This window comes from Eschrichtius robustus, chromosome 4 (genome assembly GCF_028021215.1).
Source record: "Eschrichtius robustus isolate mEscRob2 chromosome 4, mEscRob2.pri, whole genome shotgun sequence".
Classification (NCBI taxonomy): domain Eukaryota; kingdom Metazoa; phylum Chordata; class Mammalia; order Artiodactyla; family Eschrichtiidae; genus Eschrichtius; species Eschrichtius robustus.
The window spans coordinates 33,720,425-33,743,599 of NC_090827.1; the positions used below are offsets into that span (position 1 = coordinate 33,720,425).

General features: G+C 38.5%; 1 protein-coding gene across 7 annotated transcripts in view; it reads right to left on the reverse strand.

Moving 5' to 3' along the window:
- The window catches only part of INPP4B (inositol polyphosphate-4-phosphatase type II B), a 606,964-nt gene that overhangs the window by 36,252 nt on the left and 547,537 nt on the right, over positions 1-23,175 (reverse strand). For all 7 annotated transcript variants that reach the window (XM_068542548.1, XM_068542545.1, XM_068542547.1 and 4 more), the window contains 2 exons: positions 9,333-9,445; positions 5,397-5,551 (listed from right to left, as the gene is read on the reverse strand). In XM_068542548.1, coding sequence (XP_068398649.1) covers positions 5,397-5,551; positions 9,333-9,445 — 268 coding nt within the window. The remainder of the gene's footprint in view (positions 1-5,396; positions 5,552-9,332; positions 9,446-23,175) is intronic.

The window sequence follows — 23,175 nt, forward strand, 5'->3', positions numbered from 1 at the left end:
TAGCAGCACATGTCGTAAGTGTGAAGCTATAAGCAATACTGGATATGTAAGAAAAGAGAGAGTCTGAAATTTTAAAAAAATGCACAGAGGGTATAATGACAAGTTGAAGTTTTGATAGAGTAATCATGGTTCAGGCATACAAAAATGCAGTCGGGCAGCCATTGAGGACCTGGTCTCCGACAAGTCTCTGCACCACTGGGAACCTGAACTTCCTTTGAGCTGTACCAGACCCAAGGACACCCCTAGCCGTGTTCAGAACAATACCTGCCAGCTGCAACCTATGGTCTCAAGGTCTTCCATTGTAACTATGCAACCATTTGGGATCCCAACCAATCCTCACTTAACAAGCACCCTGACTACTGCCAGCTCTGATTATAATTCTTGATAAACAATTCATGTAACTAACTGTAACCTTGTGGGTTTTTGCTTTTATAAGCCTCCCCCATTTTGTAGTCTGGTAGAACACAATTCAAACGCTTGTTGAATCTGTGTCTCCCGGGCTGCAGCCCTAAATAAACACCTTTTTATTTCAATCGTGTCTGTTTCTAAACTTTTGGTTGACAGATTCAGCCTGTGCGTTAAGGTAGATTGTTTGTGGCCTGTTTGTTTTTGAATTTGAGTTGAAACCTCTCCAAAACTTTCACTTTCATCTTCTGGAACTTTTGCTTATAAATATGTCACAACTGAGCAATAATTTCATTTGCTTATTTCCAAATGCCCATGTATGCACAAAACTTCCTTATAGGACTTGAACATTTTAGAAACCTATGTTATGTTATTCATTCACTCACTCATTGAATATTTATTGAGAACCTACTATAAGTAGGCATTATTCTAGGTACTGGATAATTAAAATATAGCAGTGAACAAGATAACAAGAGTCCCCACTCTCATGAACCTTATTCTGGTGAGGGGGCTTCTGAACAAGCAGGTAGATGAAGCTTTATTTCTTTTTATCCATAGCATTTCTCTCATCCATAAATAATTTGAAAATTTAACAGAGATAAGCACTATACAGTAGAAAAATTTAATATAGATAATGAAACAAATAAAACTACAGAAACAACATTGATATTATAACCCCGGTGAACTTTTAAAAATATCCAGAGTAAATAGCCTGAAAGGTGGTTAGAATAATTCAAAGATAAAATAAACTGCAACTGATGTCAAATAAAATAAAAAACTTTAATACATTTAAAAACATAAAAATCAAACTCCTTTAAAACACTAGCTTTTTTTTTTTTTCTTTTTTTAATCCAGGGTTGTGTCCTGGAATATTTGTAAAGTTCTTAAAAATTCTGGATCCCTGAATCCACCTCAATGATAAACTGCACAGGGTCCAAATATACGTAGTTTTTTAATGTCCCAGAAGCAGCCACTGTCTGGAGGCTGGGACTGTCCAACAGATGGCAGAGCAAAGAGCTCTGCAAATCCTCTTCCTCCTCCCAAAACCATGACACTGAAAGATATTGTCAAAACCAACCGTTTCAGGACCCTAATAATCAGCCAAAGACAAGCAACAAGTGGAAAAGAGTTTCTTCTTGGAAAACTGCTGACTGGCAGGTAAGAAGAGGGCGAGTCTGTGGTCTTTCTGCCTGGGGCTGCTCCCACCCCGCCCCTCTCAGCTAAACCTCTACCAGGGAGAGGCTGCCATGGAAACTGGCAACTTTGCTGCCCCAGGGTCTAAGTGCATTGGAAGTGAAGAGTAGAAAAGCCTACTCCCAGGCACTGTCCGAAGCATTAGCGTCCTTGGAGGCAAACAAATGCTGACTGCCAACCTCACAGCTGGCCTGAGCCTGCACTCCCACTTGGGCCACTCCCCAGACCAGTGGACTAGCCATGAATGTAATGGGAAATGAGATCCTGGACATGAGAGAACCATGGAGGGCTTTGATCAATTTCCACACATCCTGGGTTGACCAGTAGGACCTAATAGGGCCTGGTGGAAAGAAAAGGCAGGATGGATATGAAAACTCCTGAATTTGAACATGTTTCCCAGTCCATACACAGACATATCAGCAGAGGTTGAAAGCCTTCCTGGATTGAAATGTTTGAGCACAACTTCTGGCTAATCACTGACTGACCACTGAACTACAGAGACCCAAGTGCAACCCTAGGAAACAAGGCTTAGACATAAAAGTAAGAACTGAACTACTATCTCAGAACATAATTGAAAATACAATTTTAAAAACAGATGAAAAAGTTGCTACACGGTTCTGAAAAACAGAAGGCAGCAGAATGAATTCCTATTTGGACTGTTCTTTGTTTATTCAACCACTATTTATATTTATTTCATTCTGGACCAGACACTGTGCTCAAATGCCCAGACACAATAGTGAACATGACAGATAAGGTAGAAAGTAAAGAGTTAACATTCTAGAACTAGAGTTTGTTCTTCAAGGTCTCAGGATTTGCGCAGACCACTCTGGTCTTGCACACAGTCTCCAGTTTCTAAAAGTACATGGTTCTTATGACTCATATGACTTACATACTATTTTAACCAACAGATGTGAAGTAGTCAAATACATAACCAAATAATTATGGGATTGACATATATACACTAATATGTATAAAACAGATAACTAATAAGAAACTGTTGTATAAAAAATAAATAAATAAAATTTATAAAAAAAGGAAAAAAAAAAACAACTAAGGAAAATAACAAGGTGCTACTGTATAGCACAGGATAAAAAATGTAACTAAGGCATCTGTGTTTTAGTGCTGGCTCTAGTATTTTCTGAGTAGTCTTTGCTGAAACACTCTGTAGAGCTCAGTTTCATTATTCATAAGGTGAAGCAGGTTTGACTAAATTTTTAAGGTGACTCCTTGATCTCAAATTCTATGATTATTCGTAAGGGCATACAATAATACACATTAACATAAAAAATACTTATAAGAAACCTATCCAGGCTTACTTTAATGAATGCAATCCATCCATAATTAGCACAGCATTTGTAAACACACGCACAGTTTCAAAGTGGTATTTAAAGAGCTTATTTTCTTAAATAGATAAAACATTGCATTTGAAAGCTTATTTACAAGATTTTAATATATGGTATTGGAGTCAAACCGTATGTCATAATATATTCAAAAAAAATACGAGGCTCATAATTGCCTAGACCTGATTGTCTCAGGAAGATCATGACCTTTGACATTCATTTTATTAACAAATATCGTAGAGTGAGCACTGTGTCTCAAACGTTGATCTAATCACTTTACACGTATCAATTCATTTAATCCTGGAGACATTCCTAAGAAGGGCTACTATTATTAGCATGTCTATTTTTACACAAGAGAAGACTGAGGCACCAAGAGGTTGACTAACTTGCCTCAGGCACTGAGAGGCAGGATGAGATTAACTTCCTCTTGGCTGCTAAGTGGCACGTGACCTGGATTCAAACTCAGGTCAGCTGACTCCGAAGCCGCATCCTCTCATCTACTCTGCCCTGTGGCCAGAGCTTACAAACCTATGGGCTCGTGATGTAAGACAGTACCCAAAGAGGGAAAGGACATCAGTTATTCAAGACAATAACACATCTATTTCCCTTAAACACATGCACGCACGAACACACACACGCACGCATACACACACATGGACAAGCCCTCACACTCTCATGCAGCCCTCACATAGACACAAAACCAAAGGATAGATTTGGCAGATTTGAAATTTCACTAGAGTAGTGGGGATATGGAAGTTAAGATCTTTAGTATTTTGGGATTACATTTCTAGTGCCTTACTTTTATTTCACAATCCCAAACTAAATCCTCATAAATGTTATGTCATTAGCAAATGTGTTGTATATATAATGTCAGGTCCATACAACCTTTATGCTATTCTAAAATATGTAGTTTTATAGTTCAACATATATATGACAGATATGCCCTTTATTTACGGATTGGAAAAAATTACCTTTCTAATTTAAGGGTCCTCTCTTACCCTTACCTTAAATAAACAAGTAACAGTTTCACCTTCCAGATACTTTATGCTGGTTGAATCATTTTAGCCCTCTAGGATTTCTGGCCTGTAAAATCATGTGCTCTGCCCTCCTCACCTGGCATCTTTGTTCCATCCATAGTGACATCTGTACTTTTTAAATGCACATTAGAAGATTTTATACTCAGATTCTGAACCTTCCCTGTGAGTGTTGAGAGATTATTATTGAAAAAAGTCTTTAATGACAACCAAACATGTTTCGTACGGCTGAGATGCTCATGTCAGGCCTTGAAGATATCCTCATACATTTATCCAAAAATTATGGTAGAACTCCACCGAACAACGAAAATGCCAAGAGACATGAAATGGGGTAAAAGAGAGGACTTCAGAACCCTCTCATTAGCGGGGAAAACATACAGCATAGAAGGAGCGCAGACAAGCATCACTCTCACCATGGAAAGACGGTAGCAGTTAAAAGAAAAGGGGAGCTAATGACATGCCAGATAAGAAGCAGCCCTCTCACAGCATCACATGACATTCCTTTCTGGGATCAGGGAGCCTGTCCCATGTTTCCTGTTGTGCTTCTGAGTCGGTCTTTGTGGCAAAGAGACAAGTTCGCTAAAGTTTTTAATTAACGTTATGTCCTCGCTGACAGATGTTGTGAATGAGGCACTTTTTCCTTCCCATTATGGCTTAGACTTTAGATTTAATTACTGCGGAAATGAATCAAGATACATGACTTCAGGCAGAACATTTTAAATGTCAGCAGAGTAACCATATTAATTCTCAGTCTTAAAGGATCCGTGTAATCCCGTCTTTATGATGAGTGATGTGAAAATAATTTTAGGAAGGAGGTTAAAGACAGGAAGACCCTGCAACCCATGGGAAGATCACCTGTTAGTTGCCACTTTTTGGATAGTTGCTTTGTTTGCATAACGACTTAGTTTTATTTTGTGCATACACATAACGACTTGTATGAAAAGCGACTGTGCTCTTCAAGTGTTATATGTGAAAGGACCGGAGCCCTTCAATTTAGGTCTAAATGTATTAATGAAATATATCCTCCATTCAGATGATCAAAATCTGGCCACATTTTTTTTTATTGCCTAAAATGAGTATTCACTTAAAATTATGTTATCTCTCATGTCATCAGCTCTAAGCCATGGAAATGCAGTGAAGTAACTAAATGTTTAGTCCTCCAGTAAAACACATATTTGGAAAAAGAAAACAAATCCAAACCTTAAAATGACCTAAAAGAAGCAATGAGGTCCTATTATATAGCACAGGGAACTGTATGCAACATCCCGTGATAAACGAAAATGAAAAGGAATATAAAAAAGAATATATATGTATAACTAAATCACTTCGCTGTACAGCAGAAATTAACAAATATTGTAAATCAACTATACTTCAATAAAATTTTGTTTTAAAAAAGAAAGAAAGTGGAAGACATATGGGATACCTTCTCATACAATCCAGCGCTCGGATAAAGAAGTCCTTGTGTAACTGGTGTTCATCCCTCAAGATTGAGCATTGTTCAAGCGTCACTGACATCGACGTCCTGTCTTTGGCACTTTTACAACAGGTGAAACGAATGCCATTTAGCTTGCGACAAATCTGTAACAGACATATACACAGTTTATTGTTCATCTGCAGATTACTCTAAAGTGTCAGAGTCCTCTAGACACTTCTAGTCTAAACCCACCAAATTTATGTTAATTTATGAAAGTTAACTGGTTCAATCTGCCTATGGAATGGGAAAATAGTACCTTTTCATTTCAAAAGCTGGTGGAATAGATTTAATTTATTTAGCTCTTTGTACATGAGGTGTAGGGCTGTTGAAGGCATATAAGATGGTAAATATCCAGCAGAGGCAGCAAAGCTCTCTGAGAGGGGATCTAAGCTGCAGGGGATAATGATAATCACAGCTCAGAAGCAACATCTTAATAGTGAAGGGGAAAAAAATAATCTATATTTCCTGGATCAGCCACTTGATTTGAACCTTACATAGCTAATACCTTCTTACTATATATTTAAAATAACCTTTACTAATCTCTGCTGGATGTTACGAGATTTCAAACATCCACATGGTGCCAAGTGCAACCGATAAGGAAACCACTCATCAATGCAACTAATAAGACCACCAAAAGTGGCCACTGTAATTGCATATCTACTGTGCACCAGGTACAATGCTAATAAATTTCATATAGATTTGCTCTTTTAATTTAACTGCACATGAACCCTGGAGGAAGGTATATTAATCTCATTTTACAGATGAGGAAATTGAGGTTTAGATAGGTAAGGTGACTTATGCACAACAGAGCAGAGCCAGGATGCTGATATAAGTCTACCTAACAAGGACCAAGTCTTTAACTTCTGTCCTGTTCTGTTTCTCTCTATTAATTCTTTCTTGTTGTTACTCTGATGTAAGCCAGGAGAAGAATCTGTAAGTAGCAATAATTTATGGTCTCATTGCTTTACGGTTAACAGGTGAATCACTCCATTCTTTTCTCTTCCCTAGTCCATGGTAATGCATCAACAACGTTAGTCAACATGCACTTAAGATACATCTACTCTGATGAAATACAGGCCTGCTTTATTATCTGCCATTGAGGAGGCCTTAACAGTTGCCTGATTTGAAGAGAGGATATAATAATACAGTTTATCAAGGGTTTTTATCATGATTTAATTGTGATTCGGATACTTAGCTTAGGATTTACAAGTCCTTATTAGCCCTTAGGTACTTTCTCACTATCTCCAATGTAAGTGACTAGAGAAATGTGAGAGCATGATTTCAACATATAATCTTTTTTTTTCTTGTAGAAAACACTAACGCATTTAAATAAATAGTATTTCAAAAATTTTAATATAAAATAACAAAGGCTTGACTATATTTATAGTAACAAAATACAGACCTCAATGGTCACTTATGAGAGGTGATTTTTAAAAGGAATGAATATTCTTTAAAGTGCATTGTCACAACTGTATGCAACTATCCTACTAAGGATATTTCATGTTACAAATTTAAAATCAAGAGGAATCTGGGGCGGGCTTCCCTGGTGGCGCAGTGGTTAAGAATCCGCCTGCCAATGCAGGGGACACGGGTTCACTGCCTGGTCCGGGAAGATCCCACATGCTGCGGAGCAACTAAGCCCGTGTGCCACAACTACTGAGCCTGTGCTCTAGAGCCCATAAGCCACAACTACTGAGCCCATGTGCCACAACTACTGAAGCCTATGCACCTAGAGCCCATGCTCTGCAACAAGAGAAGCCACCACAATGAGAAGAAGCCTGCGCACCGCAACGAAGAGCAGTCCCCGCTCGCCGCAACCAGAGAAAAGACCACGTGCAGCAATGAAGACCCAACGCAGCCAAAAATAAAATAAAATAAAATAAAATAATAAAATAAATAAATTTATTAAAAAAAAAAGAAGCTGGGGCAATTCCATCAAAGCAGACAGGTTGGGTCTTGGTTTCTGTATTTCACAATTCTTCTGAACTATATGAGCTTAATTTAACATTAGCTTAATTTGGTATTTGGTCTTTTTAAATTCTCATTTTCATTTTTTAAAATTCATTCAAGATAAAACCAAATAGCTTTACATTTTTCAATTAGAATGTAAAACATTAACAAAAGCAGTATTTCATTAATTGTTTTAAAGAAGAGAGGATAATAAAACAGAGACAGAAATAAAAACTTTTTGGAAAATGTCAAAGGGAATTTCTGTATTTCTTTAAGAGTAATACCAAGGTCCCTGGTTTACAAAGAGCATATTGAAACTCATGTATCACTCTATAGACATGCTATTAATAATAAAGTCAATATTCCTACAGAATGCCAAATTTGCACACTATGGGTGCTGTATATTTATCAAGGCAAGTAATCAGCCATTCATGAATTCAATGGTAAGTTGTGAGTAAGCCATATTTGGTTGGTATATACATTTCAAAAAAAATTTCAGAAACGTAGGATTTATGGAAGTTATTTTAATATATTCAAATGAGAAAACTACATGTACTAGAGAAAATATACGTTTGTGGTTCTACCTGTGCATCCTTCATTTGTCAATTTACATGACTGCACGATATGTGTATAATGACATATGTATATGTTCCTAAGTTGTCAGATGGCCTTGGGAAATGATCAAACTACTTTTGTGCTATCATGTCATTAGTTATATAGCAAAAATAACTTACGACCTGTCTTTGTGAAATTTTCGTGAGAATTAGCAACCATAGTAGTCTTTGAAGGTATATAGAGCAGACACAGGAGAAAGAACTATTAAAAACAACCTTCATGTAATGTAGTATGATGCTAAATGGGACCAGTGTAAATGAGCTGCCTGAAAGCAACGTTTCATACTGTTGTTACCTTTGATGTTCTTCCCTGGGGCTCCAAGAGGGCATGAAGGGAAACTAAAGCAGCTTTCCTCTGCCTTGCTCTTGGTAAATTATTTTATGAACTCACGGTAAATTATCCATTCCTTTTTCCCAGAAGAGAGTAAGTAATATTAGATTATAATTGAAGCGCTGGCAGCAGGGGGAAAGGCTTTGTTTTAAATGCTATTGATAGAGAATGAATAGCACATGTGAGAAGATCTGTTACACTGAACTCCAAATTACACAAGCAATCCTGTGCAGTAAGTTCAAACATGGCGTTCATCAAAAAGATCTCCAATGTGTGCCTTTCCTGATGAAAAGATCCCTTCCTAGTGAAAGGATCTCGGGGTCTGAATGTTTAACAAAACTCATGTGAGCTATACCTAAACGGTTGCCAGATAAGAGCTTAAAAACTATAGGCATGATTTTCTCCCTCAACCTTGTAGAGACCTGGTGGGGGGGGGGGGGAAGCAGGCAGATCTTCTACCCTGAGGGTGCCATTAAATGAGAAAGAAGCATACAAAATATAGCTCATTACCCTAAGAGCAATACATCAGTAATAAATTCTATGCCAATATCTAAATTGACAAACGCATTTACAAGCTCATTAACAAAACAATATGTCCAGGAGCCTTACTGAGGCTGTGAGTCAGAGATCTAATAACCACTTTCTGTTGAAACCGTATGTCTCTAGAGCAGCACTTCAAAACCCTGACTTACATGGGCTATGGACATTGCAACATGCAATATCAAGAAAATCACAGACCCTTGATTTTAGCCTCAAACACATCCCGAATTTATAAGAAAAGCCAATGAGTAAGATTCTTTCTCGTTGAATACATCTTCCTCTATCTTGTGTTCTTGTTTGTTGATAGACTAGATGCCTAATCTCCTGGATAATGGAGAATGACATCTGGTAGCCCAAAGTGCAGAGGTTGGACCCTACATAGCAGATACCCGATAATGCTTTCTGATCATCACGGTGACAGGCAATACCATTTGACAGGAGAGTGCCTACCGTTGCAGCCAGCCACATGATTTCTACATTCTTCCTCTTTTTGGCTTGAATATTTTGATGGAGATTTTCTAGTAATCCTTTTAAATCATTTTGTTCTTGAAAATATGAAATGTCTGAAAAACAAAAAAGGAGGGAAAAAAAAGGAAACCGTATTAGTATTAAGCTGCCCATGGAGCTTTCCTTAATATATTTGCAAATGTAATTTCCATAACAACAAATGCCATTTGGAGCACAGAGTATCTGAGGATAATCATACTTATTAATCCTTCCGGTTTTATTCTTCTACTTAGAAATATGCCTCAGTTTCCCTCATTCCCTATTGTGTGTAACTGGGGTAATGTCAATGGGTGATATAACACTCACCAAGAAGGGAACTGTTTTTAATAACAAAGGCTGCCTCACTTCAACCAAAGTATAGGAATGAGGATGAAACGTGAGATACAACCTTCCATTTTGGGCTACTGAGCAGCTAGTCTGAATCATGAGACTATATCAAACTGAACATCTCAGAGGTGGAATTGGAAAGTTCAACCAAAACACATGAAGTCAGTTTCTACACAGCAAGATTCCTCAAACTAGGCAATATTGACATTTCGGACTGGCTGACACTTGGTTGTAGGGAGTGGGCCTATATTCTGCATTGTGGGATGTTCACTAGCATCCCTGACCTCTACCATTTAGAAGCCAGTAGTACCCTTCCCATTGTGACAATCAAAAATATCTCCAGCTATTGCCAAATGCTCCTTGGGGGCAAAGTCTATCCTGTTTGAGAACAAGTGCTACTAAGGAGCACAAGTATGGATGGAAAGAGGAACAACGCAAGAGGCGATAGTTAATTATATGAGATAATTGGGAAGGGAGCAAGAAGTGACTGATTGCTCAGATCTCTACACACTCATAACTAGAGCATGGGTAATCCATGGCATATGGTTTATATTAAAACCTAAGGCAATGCACACTATGACACCAGTATTCCTGAGACTCAGTGAGATAGGATTCAAGATTAGAATATACAGATGGAAACAAAAAGTCTAAGAGAGTGGTTGGGTTAGTACTGTACAGTATGAAAATACACTCTACTGTGGAAGCCACAAACTGATGGATGAAGAACTCCTGAGAGCTTTAATTGAGGCTAAAAACAGGAGAAAATACATAAGAACAACATGGACTATACCTAGGCTATCCAGTTACATTGAAGAAATAGATGATCTGCTCCTGAATCAGATCACACACACACACAAAAATGACACAAATAAGCTTTAATCATAATGAAGCTTGTGGCACTTTCCAAAATTGTACCAGATGTTTCATTTTATTAGAATAAAATATCTGCGTAGCTCTTAACTTTAGCTCCAGAGAGTAGAGGAAATATCCTAAAGAACTGTACTAGCAATCTATATCTACCAAAGAATGGAAGTGGTTGGTAAAATGGAACTGAGCATTGAAAACAATTATATATCATCTTGAATTTCCTGTCCACAGAATAGAGGAAGGTCAGGTACAATCCAGATTCATACCTTGTTTTAGGGAGATGAGATTCAAAATATTCATATAAATATATGCATGATTCTACTTTATTAGTTCCTAAATGGGAAAACTGTTAAACGTCAAATTTTTACCGTGTAACTAGAGACGATTTTTTTTTTTTTTTTTTTTTTTTTTTTTGGCCACACTGCGCACCATGTAGGATCTTAGTTCCCCGACCAGGGATCGAACCCATGCCCCCTCCATTGGAGGCGTGGAGCCTTAACCACTTGACTACCAGAAAAGTCCCAATGAAAGAGAAGCTTTCCCTAAAGACATTGCTTTGCTAGGTAGGAGACTCTGATACACAGAGATTTTAACAGGACACAGCCCAAGGATAAAGGGAAGGAGGCATAACGTATAATGCCTTGAAGAGAGTTGCAAAGCCAGCTCAGGACTCTACAGCTAATTGAAGAAAGTAAGGACAATAATGGTGCCTTCTAATTGATACCTTTAGCACACAAGGAATAAGTCAGATCTGCCATCACTGCCCTTAATGTTGATAAATGGCAACGAAAACAAAACCCAAAACAGTCCATGACTTAGAATAACAAGCAGCAATTTAAAATTGTGTACAGGTATATCATTGACAGAGAAAGTGTCCTTGACATTGTTGAAAGGAAAAACTGGTCATATTAATAAATGAATTTATTGGTGTAACATTGGGTGTGTGTGCCTGCACTTGTGTGCATGCTTACCTCTCTCTCTATGTGAACGCAGGCAGAGCAGGACATCGGTTTAGATGTTAACAGCGCTCCTTTCGGGTTATGGGATTTAGGGTGATTTTCCAACTGCCTTTTAAATAATTTTTTATTTAATATTGGAGTATAGTTGATTAACAATGTCATGTTGGTTTCAGGTATACGGCAAAGTAATGCAGTTATACATGTATGTGTATCTATTCTTTTTCAAATTCTTTTCCCATTTAGGTTATTACAAAATACTGAGCAGAGTTCCCTGTGCTATACAGTAGGTCCTTGTTGGTTATCTGTTTTAAATATAACAGTGTGTACATGTCAATCCCAAACTCCCAATCTATCCCTTCCTCAACTGCCTTTTTATGTCATTTGAGACACAATAAATATGTATTGTTTTAAAATAATACAGTTATTTTAAGAGCAAGGGAAAACAGAGTACATATGTATAAGAAAAGGAAAAAAAAAACCCCAAATTCTTATGACACAAAGACCTGACCTCCAAATTTCCATGGTCTGGTAGGGTGGGATAGAATTTTTACACCATTATTAACTGCAGTCAAGTGTACCGTGGGCTATGACACAAGACAGTAAAAATGATAATAGGGACCTAAGAAAAGGAGTGGCCAATTCAATGAAGAATAGTTGAGTATGGAAAGGTTTCTAGTAAAGGTAATGCTTTGTGTCTACAGAGAGTATTTGAGGCCAAGAGAAAAACGTCAGCAAAGGCATGGACATACGAGGAAGTACTATGGAAACAGGAAGCTTGTAGTTCACCATGTCCTAGAGGGCAAGAATTATGAAGAGTCTTTTCTGCTATTTTGGGATATCTGGGCTTCCTCCTAAAGATGGGAGCACCTGGTGAATTTTAATTATGGACATAACCATATCTGAGAGGTCCCCGAGACTGTTTTTAAAATCACCTGGTAAAGATGACTTTCAAATATTTTTAAAAGCAATACAGAAGAAGTTTACTTTATACAATGTCCCATAGCAGTTATGCACACTCATCCCTTTGTAACAAAAATTTTATGCAATAATATTTACCCTGAGTGCGTTCACTGCACCCTGAATATATTTTGTTCTATTCCATCTTGCTTTCTTTTGAATGTTGGCCCCAACCCACTAAACTGATTTAACACCTATATAGGGTCAACATAAAAAACTTGCAAAGCACTGATTTAGGGCAACCCCATGTCCAAGATGCTTAGGTGACTTTTTCACAAGGTTCATAGTCAGACGGTCAAGTCAAAAATCCAGTCTCCCAAGTCCTATGCCAGTAATTTCCCTCAAATCTGTATTAGTGTCTTCACAGTTGGCTGCTGATACAAAAAAATAATTCCAGTATTAACACAATGGACCAGTTTCTTCAGAATTCTGAGGATTCAGAACAAAGCATAATAATTTTTCAAAATAATTTAGTTTCATAGTTGACATGGAGATTTTAAAATCAGCCATTTTAAACAGACTACAATGTTCCTAAAATAAGTCAAACAAATGGCCATCCTTTGCTCATTTTTATCTACATAAAGATAGTACTTTCAGATACACAGAAATGATATCCCATAGAAATTTCACCCCTTCTCCCCATGGCATGCTTTTTAGAAGGAAGTCAATTGATGTTCTTAAAATTTTCAAGCCACTGTTTCTATTTCTGTAATGATAAAACTTCATTTATTCAGTCCATCACTCTGATTGCTGCCATTTTTTTTTCAGCCTGACAAAAATCCTGCAGGCCACAGAAATTCAGGTCTGGTTCTGGAAAGAAGTAGCATTAGTAATGACTAAATAGGTGAGATTTCAAGATATAATGATAGATCCTGATATAGCAACTTTAAATCATGGTATACACAGAACATGGATTGGTTTTGTTACTGAACCAAACTTGGGTCTGCCCACCCATAAGCAGTAAAGCTAATCTACTGACACCGGGTTGTAGTGAAGGAAAGTGCAGTGTTTACTGCAGGGCAACAAGCAAGGAGTCCTGGTTACCTAGTGCCCAAAAAGCCCAAACTCCCTGATGGACTTCAGCAAAGCATTTGTAAAGACAAGGTGAGGGAGTGGAGTCCCAGGGTATGTGATCAGCTCGTGCACAATTCTCTGATTGGTTGATGGTGATGTAACAGGGCAGTGTCACAGGGGTTAATATTATCAACCCTTAGGTGCCGGTAGGTCTGGGGGGCTACCTGCTCATGGTCATCAAGTAGGTAACTTCTTCCATTTGGTGGCGGTTTTAGCATTTGTAAAACAACTCAGGAAATGTGCATCAGATACTGTTATCTGGGTACTTCAGAGAGGAGCTAAATCAGAGGATATGGGGGAGGGGTCTGTCTTGGGAAGGCCCCCGTAAGGTTCTGCTCAGTAACCGTTTTAGATTTAGAATGAGTTTCTTCAAATGTAAATATGGCCAACAAGTCTTGCTTCTGGTACTCACTCCTGCATTACTCTAGGACCGAACTTAGACAGAGCAATTGAATCTCTATGCTTATCTCCATAAAAGTATTCTGTTTTTCCAGGGGGGTTCATGAAAGTAATCAGAAGGTAAAAGGTAAAAGAATGTACACTACATTATTGCTTATGATATTAAACAGCAGCAAAAATCTAAATGATGGTAGAGATAATCTGTCATACATATGTATATATATTTATGACATAGAATATTATATAATAGGTAGAATGAATAAACATGCTAGATGTATGAGCATGGATATATACTAAAAAATATGCTGAGCAAAAAAAAAAAATGATTCATACAAGATAACAGCAATAATATAAAGTTAAATGTGCAAACCTGTACCATATTTTTTATGGATACACACATACAGAGGAAAAATACGTATGAGAACGTTAAATACCAAATTCAGGATACTGATTTTCTCAGAGAAGGGAAGGTGAGGGGTGGGAACCAAAAAGGGTACCAAGGGGGTTTCCACTATGTCTACAAATATTTGTTTCTCACAAAATTTCTGAGACTGGGTGATGGGTTCCAAAGTGCTTGTATTTTATGACCTGTTCTCTTTCTCCGTTTGGAACTTTCATAACTCTTTGTAAAGAAAGCACCGGGCCAAGATTCCAGGAAAACGATTACTAATGCCAACTCCGTCCCTGCTTCGACATGTGGTCATAGCAAGCTGTTTAACCCTCTGTCCCTATTTTCTCAACAGCAAAGTGAGGTCGATAACCCCGTCATGCTGCATCGACCTGCAGTGGAAAACAATGAATAAAAGTCTTGGCAGAAGAGTCTACATTATTCAGTTCTGCGTCAGCTCTGAAAAACAGAGGAAGACATTCACAGTTCTCGAGAAGAGTTCATAGCCTCAGATAGAAAGCCTACTTTCTCAATCAAAAGTCCGAATTTATCCAAAGTAAGAAATATTCTCTCACACAGACACAGGTGCACACACATGATCCCAAACATTCAGAAAGGCAGTGACTGTTCTCCCACCACTCCTTGCTGGGAGAGAACAGCCAAGTTAGTTCAGAGTCACTTTTTTAGTAGCTATTTTTTCCTTGTTTTGTCAAATGGGATTTCTTTAACAATGGCAGCTCTAAATATGACATTGGCCTGACTCAAAGGCAGGGTGCTGACCAGTGAACAGGAATGGGACCATGAACTCTCGGCTCACTGAACTATGATGCTAATGAGGCCAAGGCAATAGCTCCATCACCTCACGGTCAAATGATTTCATGTTGTCAGAGAATGTTCCAAGATGAAATAGACATTACAGCCGCCTTCCCATCACCTATTCCAGCTATTTCCCAGTGGGTAGCAGGCACAACATTTACAGGGATCAATCACACCCCCATTATGAAGTCAAGTGGTATAATTCCATCCCCTTTGAAATCAGGGCTAGTTCAGGGATGAGCATCTAAATCTAAGCCAATCAGAACTTGACTTTGACCTCAGAAATTGTTTCAGGGTTAAGTAAGTGACCTATGCTGTTCCAGCTGAGTGAGGCTCAGGACTCTGTAAAGTAGAAGGGGAGGAAAAGCTCTTTTTATCTCTCTGCTTGAGCATACAGTTGAGCATGGGAATAACTGCTCACGCCAGCAAGACTTTCTTCATGAAGGAACTAGATGTAGGATCAAGTCAACACTAAGAGTCATGAAATAAGGCAGAGAAGTGGCTTTTCAGTACTGCTAAGCCACTAAGCCAACCCTCTCTTAACTGGTTGCCTGCCTTACTGCTGAAAGTTTCAGTTTTGTTAATTGATGCCAGTTTGAGTCAGGGTTTCTGTCACTTGCAACCCAAAGCATTCTAAGGTCAACACCTGGTTATATAGGCATTTTTAACACTGATCAGCCATATTGAAAATGTGTACTGTTGCTTTAGAGGTGAGGAATCACAAATAAGGAAGAGTACTTATGGAAAGCATCCCATTAATCACTTCTTTTTATGATTTTTTTACATCTTTATTGGATTATAATTGTTTTACAATGTTGTGTTAGCTTCTGCTGTACACAGAGTGAATCAGCTATATGTATACACATATCCCCTCCCTCTAGAGCCTCCCTCTCACCCTCCCCATCCCACGCCTCTAGGTGGTCACAAAGCACCGAGCTGATCTCCCTGTGCTATACAGTGGCTTCCCACTAGCTATCTATTTTCCATATGGTAGTGTATATATGTCAATGCTACTCTCTCAATTAGTCCCAGCCTCCCCTTCCCCTGTACCATGTCTACAAGTCCATTCTACAGTGATGGTTTTAAAACATGGCTCCACGTTCTTTGACACTCCTTCTATAAAGAAGGTGGAGTCTTCGTACCTTCATCTGGAAGCTAGGTGGGCTTGTGACCATGTTGATTAATGGCAGACGTGATGCTACGTGACTTCGGATGCCAGGTCATAAATGACTCTGAAGCTTCTGCCTTATTCTCTTGGGACTTTGCTGTCTGTATTCCCTCTTTTGGGATATTCCCTATAAGAACCCATGTGCTGTGCTCGGAGAAGCCCAAGTCACATGGAGGGTCCTATTTAGGTACTCCGGTCAACAGTTTTAGCTGAGCCCAGCCTTTGAGCCATCCTAGCCCAGTGGTCAGAATGTGAGCGCAGAAGCCGGCAGATGACTCCAGTTCCCAGTCACTTAAGGGATACCAGCCATTCTTCTTTCCAACTGAGGTCCCAGATATCTTGGAGTGGAGACAAACTCCCCACCTTTCCTGTCTGAATAACTAACCCACAGAATCTGTGAGCATAAATAAAATGATTCTAATTTTGTATCAGTAAACATGGGATAATCTGTTACCTAGCAATAAGTTACCAGAACAACTACAGTAAAAAAACAAACAAACGTGGAAGGGCCTGTTCTTCTAAGTATGATAAAATGAACATATGAAGAACAAAGTTTTCACAGTCCATTCTGGTTAGTACTACATTCTGTAATATCACATCTTTTCTAGAATTAATTCTGAAACAATTATAGTTAAACACACTAACAAGCAAACAAATGCAATTAGGTGAAAGCCATTGAGATGTCTTAAAATTGGAAATTATGCTCTTTTAGAGGCTGTAAAATCTTGAAAACTACAAAAAAAAAAGCCCCACTGACACCAGCTTTACTTAAATTTGAGTTACAATTTACAATTTACGAAAAAGGCAGTATCAGAAATCAAATATCAAATTCCCAACCTGATCAGAGCTGAAAAATATTTTTGGCCTGTACATTTTCATCGTTTCCTCTTAAATAAATGTCAAGGTTGCATCACCCATAGCAAAGGAAAAGATGAACTTCAAAACGAATTGTTAAAATATATGAAAAGTAATGTGTTAACAATTTGTTTAGAATTTCCTCACTCACTATTGCACATTGAAGGCCATGGGACTTGGTGTGTAGGGAGAAGAGTAGAATTGTAACCCATTAATATTTTTTTCTATTTCCATTCTTTCAAAGAAATCATTCATTATTTAATTTCAGAATCTCCAAACAATTTAGAGTCATGTCAAAGGTTGGGAGATGGATTGTAGGCAGATGAGTCTCAAAAATTTAAGTTCTGCTCTCAAGATATTGAGATATTTTTATTAACAGAAAATAGAAAATTTGAGTATGAAAGGGGCTTTATACACATCCCCAGGTCAGTCTTCCTGTTAGCCTGGTTGCACTGCTTGGATTATTTTTTGCCTGCTTTTAAGTGGCCTGGGTCCTTAGCACTGAGGGGAGTTGGATGGTCCCCTTTCTTCCTTCCAGCTCAATTTCTAAGTCCTTGCATTTTAGAGCAACAGCAAGAAAATACCTGTTGAGAGCACACACTACACACAAAAGTCTGAGGACCAAAGCAAGAATAGATTTCTCAAAACTTAGGACTGAGAGGGAAGCAGCTTTTGGGGGTAAATCCAGCACCTCACCTCTCTGCCCATGTAAGAGCCAGGCAGCCCGTGAAATATACCAAGGTCAAATGGCAGGCCAGAGAGGTAGACACATAATAAGGCCTTCTCCAAAGAAGAAGGGCTCACCTCTTCCATGGCCCTCCTTTTTTTGATAATGCAGAAGGAACTGACTCCAAAACTGCCCAAATAATGGCCAAAGAAAAGGGGAGACAGTTGAGAAGAATGGGCTTTTCTCCAGTGGTCTCTGGATTACCTCTTTAGGTTCTTGGAGGCAAGTAAGAATGAGATCTTGAAACAGACTCACAGACTTAGAGAAAGAACTTATGGCTACCGGGGACATCCCTGGCCAGTCCAGTGGTTAAGACTTCGCCTTCCAGGGCAGGGGGTGTGGGTTCAATCCCTGGTTGGGGAGCTAAGACCCCACATGCCTCATGGCCAAAAAACCGAAACATAAAATAGAAGCAATATTGTAACAAATTCAATAAAAGACTGAAAAACAGTGGTCCATATTAAAAAAAAAAAAATCTTTTAAATAAAAAAAGAACTTATGGTTACCAGCGGGGAAGGCTTGGGGGGTTGGGACAGATTGGGAGTTTGGGGCTGATATGTACATACTACTGTATTTAAAACAGATAACCAACATGTTGCTCAATATTCTGTAATAACCTAAATGGGAAAAGAATTTGAAAAAGAATAGATACATGTATATGTATAACTGAATCACTTTGCCGTACATTAACACAACTTTGTTCATCAACTATGCTCCAATACAAAATAAAAATTAAAAAAAGAATGAGATCTTTAATGCTTCATACTGTATAGAATAAAATAAATAACTCCTGAGGTATTTAAAAAGTTATAAATGAGGTAAAATAGAGGACGATGATTATGGAACTAAAGCTGCTTTAGAAGGCTCCAAAATGAAGAGAAAAGGGGTAATAAGAATATATGGCCTACCTTTTTTTCCATTCATATAGCTCCTTTTATTGGCTTTAAGTGACCTCCAGTTTGATAATCTAGGATACTCATACATTTATGATTTGTTGATAGCAACAAAATATATTAATCTATGTGTGTTGCCATATTTCCCTTTTTTGGTGGGTCTGATAAAGATAATTTTATCTTTGAGTCTTCAATATTTCCCCCTTACCTGACTTCAGAGAAGAGTTGTGCTTTATCTGGAGTTTTGTCCTGCAGAAGTGGAAGCATGAAGAAAGAAAGGTGGATGGGGAGGTAGACTGGAATGAAACAGAAGGCCTTGCACTCATGGTTTTGGGAAAGGTGGAATGGTAGTAAATAGTGAATGTCTGAGCAAGTGATGTGCTCAATCGATGAGTGACTTGAACATTTGGCAAAAAGGATTTAAAAAGTAAAATAATGAGTTGTCAGTTGTCTCCTCTTTGATGTTTAATTGAAAGTTGGAACTAATTTTTAGTTATTTTTAATTGTTGGGCTGTTTACTGGATGCGGTACTATCCTGAAGCTGAATTCATAGGAGACTGGTATTAATTCAGGTCAAATTTAGATATTTATTTCCAAAAGGGAAGATGAGTCCTAAGATTTCTAATATCCACCTCATTCCTCACTGTGGGGCCAGTTCCAAAGAGTAATGACTTTGTTAGGCGGGAGATTGATGGGCTCCAGGCTGGGCATTTAGAACTAGCTTCCTGTTTACATTTCCTGAGGAAGGAGGCAGGTGGGCTCTAGGCTAGATATTTACAACCAGCCTCCTGTTTGCACTTTGAGATAGAAATTACAACAGGAACAGGGTAAATAGCTGCACTTTGTTTCCTGCGGACACTTTAAGATAACAGTCATGGCAGGGACAGAGAGGGGCTAAATCCTGTTTGAGTAAAAGATGAAGAGGTCACGTGTTTCCCATCCCTGGGGCAAAGGGAGACACTGCACCTTGGAGGCTTCTTGGGGGTCAGAAAGGAGGGGGCACCACCCCATAATAGGTGATGCCAAGGCCCCCCATAGGCCTGTGGGCTGGAATCCATCTGTGAAAAAAGTTGTGCACACGTGTTGGGGAGGTCCTAGGGGAGGTCAGGTGTGGAAAAAGAAACCAGATAATTGGCCAAAGGTGAACAAAGACCCAGAAGAACTGCCCTATAGAAATGATTCAACCACCTCTTTACTGCATTCCTCCTCATGAGGGGGGATGCCCACACCCTTTCTCTCCTGGTGTGTATCTCTGCCTCGCTTCTGTCTTAACTCAACAAACTGTTTCTCTGTGTGCTCTCCCACTTGTTGCACCATGTCTCTAATAATAAACTTTGTACCTGTTTCTACACTTTTTGCCTCCTTGAGAAATGCATTTCTCATTGCGGGTAAGAGCCTGGGGAACCTTGTTTCTAGCCTCTAGCCTCTAGCCCCTGGTGCACTAGCGGCTAGGATTCCTGGTTTCCATCCAGGCTGCTCAGGTCCAATTCCTGGGCAGGGAACTAAGATCTCGCTTCATGCCACCACTCTCTGCTGCCTCTCCAAGAGCAATTTCAGGAACTTATCTCTATGTGGGTGTTCCAAAAAGAAAAATGTGCTTTTTTTTAAAGATTATCAGAGAAGCAGTGACTATATTAAAAAAATCATTAAGATTAATATAGGTAGGTATTTGAAGGGTTACAGACAAGACTGAGAAGGAAAGAGGCTGTTGAATGGAGAAGAGAGGCAGGTTAGTTCAAATTACAGAAAGAGCTTTATAGGACTTCCCTGGTGGTCCAGTGGTTAAGACTTCACTTTCCAATGCAGGGGGTGCAGGTTTGATCCCTGGTTGGGGAGCTAAGACCCCACATGCCTCGTGGGCAAAAAACCAAAACATAAAGCAGAAGCAGTATTGTAACAAATTCAATACAGACTTAAAAAAAAAAAAAAGAAAGAGCTTTACAATCAAATTTAACTGGATCAATGTGTGTATACAGGAGAAACAGAACTCTCTTGAGAAGCTCAAAGCACATACAACCATTATCTTAACCATCTCGCTAATGTTCGTAAGTGTGGTGTGACAACTTATCAGGAAACTGACACTGGAAATATTAACTTCCTTTCTCCAGTGAGATAATGGTAGATGAAGTACAGGTACATATGTATTAGTTATTCTCATTTAGCTGATAATGAAATGGAGGCACTCAGAGCATCAAATGATTCACCTAAGTGAACTTTCAATTGAATTCATATCTTTTGTTTTCATGCTATTCTGTGCATACTAACTAGACGGGTTTACTGGAAGTCCAGCCAATCTTCAGTGAGTGATGAAGTCCAAAGAAAGGAGAGCCCCAGTGAGAGGGAAAGAACATAGAAAAATGGAAGGATGACTAAAGGGCTGGAAATCTGAGTTTTTACCCACATAAACTTGAGAATAGTGTGGATACAACTAATTTGTGAGGGCCATGAAGTAACATAGAAGATGCAGAGATCAATGCTGAGTTGAACAGGGAGGTGGCCATTTGTATGTGTGTATGAGAGTATATGTGTCTACCTTTGTTACTTGTAGTGTTGTTTGTATTTGTTGCTGCGATTCAGAATACAAGTTAATGGACACTAAAAGTTGATGTCTGTGGTTTAACGTGCACATAGAAAATTAAAATTCAGTATTGTTTAGTATCACTTTTCTTTTCAAAAAGACACAGGAGTGCTTCAAAAGACATATCAAATTAAAAAATTATCTTAATCTTTATCAACATTAAAAATTTCAACAGGTAAGTACGTCGGAGGTTCTCTGCAATGAGTTGAAAATAAATTTTAAATTTAAAAGAACAGAGTCCTTAGACAGCAATGGAAGAGTTGCGGCATAAAAGTGAGAAGAACACTTAACTGGGAGTCAGAAAATAGAGAATTTATCCTTGTTCTCCCACTAGCTGCATGTGTGAATTTAACAAAATCTATCCTGGATCCCAAACCCCTCATAACAAATTATAGGGTTAAACTAGATCAGTGTTTCTTAAACCACGTCCTGAGGAACACTTACTTAACAAGATGCTAATGAATATTTTATGGGTTTTTTTCGGTGGTCTTATAATGTGATAAAAATGCTATTTTAAACAAAATTAAAGTACAGGCAGTGTAGATTAGGGTTGGGAAACTATGGCTTGCAAACTAAACCCAGTCAATTCTGTGTTTTTATAAATACATTTTCATTAGAATTCAGCCAAGTTCATTAATTTACATACCGTTAATGGCTTATTTTGCACTTCAGTAGCAGAGTCCAGAAGTTGTGACAGATCACATGGCCTGCAAAATCTGAATTATTTACTTTCTGATCCTTTACATAAAACGATTGCTGGCTATGCTACAGATCTTCTCAAAACTTGCAGTGTGATAACGTGAATTCCAAAATCATTTGACTATAGAATTCTTTCATTGCCTAACAATTATTAGCAGAAAGAGTGTTCTTTGGAATACTTTAGATTAGATTATTTCCAAGATCGAATTGTTCTCTGATTCTTCAAAACATCCAACTAAACAAATGACCTAATCTATCCCATTCATTCAACAAATATGTATGGAGTATAAGCTATGTGCCAGACAATGTTTTTGTTTATTGGTAAATAAAGTCAACAAACAGACAGGAGACTTGTCCTCATGAAGCTTATGTTCTGATCAGGAGTTATAACCAAGCAAGGTACGTGATAGACGTTGTGGAGAAAAATAAAGCGAGAAGGGGACCAGGGCACCGGAGATTGCAATTTTAAAGAGGGTGGTCAAGAGAGGCCTAACTGAGAAAGTGACATTTGGAGAAAGACTTAAAGGAGGTAAGTGATCCCTATGGGGGAAGCATTTAAGGCAGAGGAAACAGCCAATGAAAAAAGTCCTAAGAAACAGCAAGAGGTCAGTGTGGGGCAGAGTGAAGCAAGGGAGGAAGGGAGGGACATGGAGAGGGAGAGACACAGAGAGAGAGAGAGAAGAGAGTGGAGTCAAAAGATCCAATTTTTTTTGCCAGATTATGGGGACCCTTAGAGGCCATTGTAACAATTTAGATTGTTATTCTGCAATAAAAAATAGGGGGTTATTGGAAGATTTTGAAGAGTGACATGATTCGATTTTCATTTTTAAAGGTCACTTTGGCTGTTGTGATCAAAAAAGGGTACTGAATGAGGTTGAGAGAGGAAACAAAGAGACGGGGAGAAAGTTTTGCCATAATCTGGAAGCAAGAATAACAAGGATTTGCACAGAGTGGTAGCAATACAGGTGACAGACCTGATCATACATTTCGAAAATACAGCCAATGAAATCTTCTGATGGACTGAAAATGGGGTGTGAAAAAAAGAGATGAGTCAAGGGTGACTCCCATTTTTTTCCGAA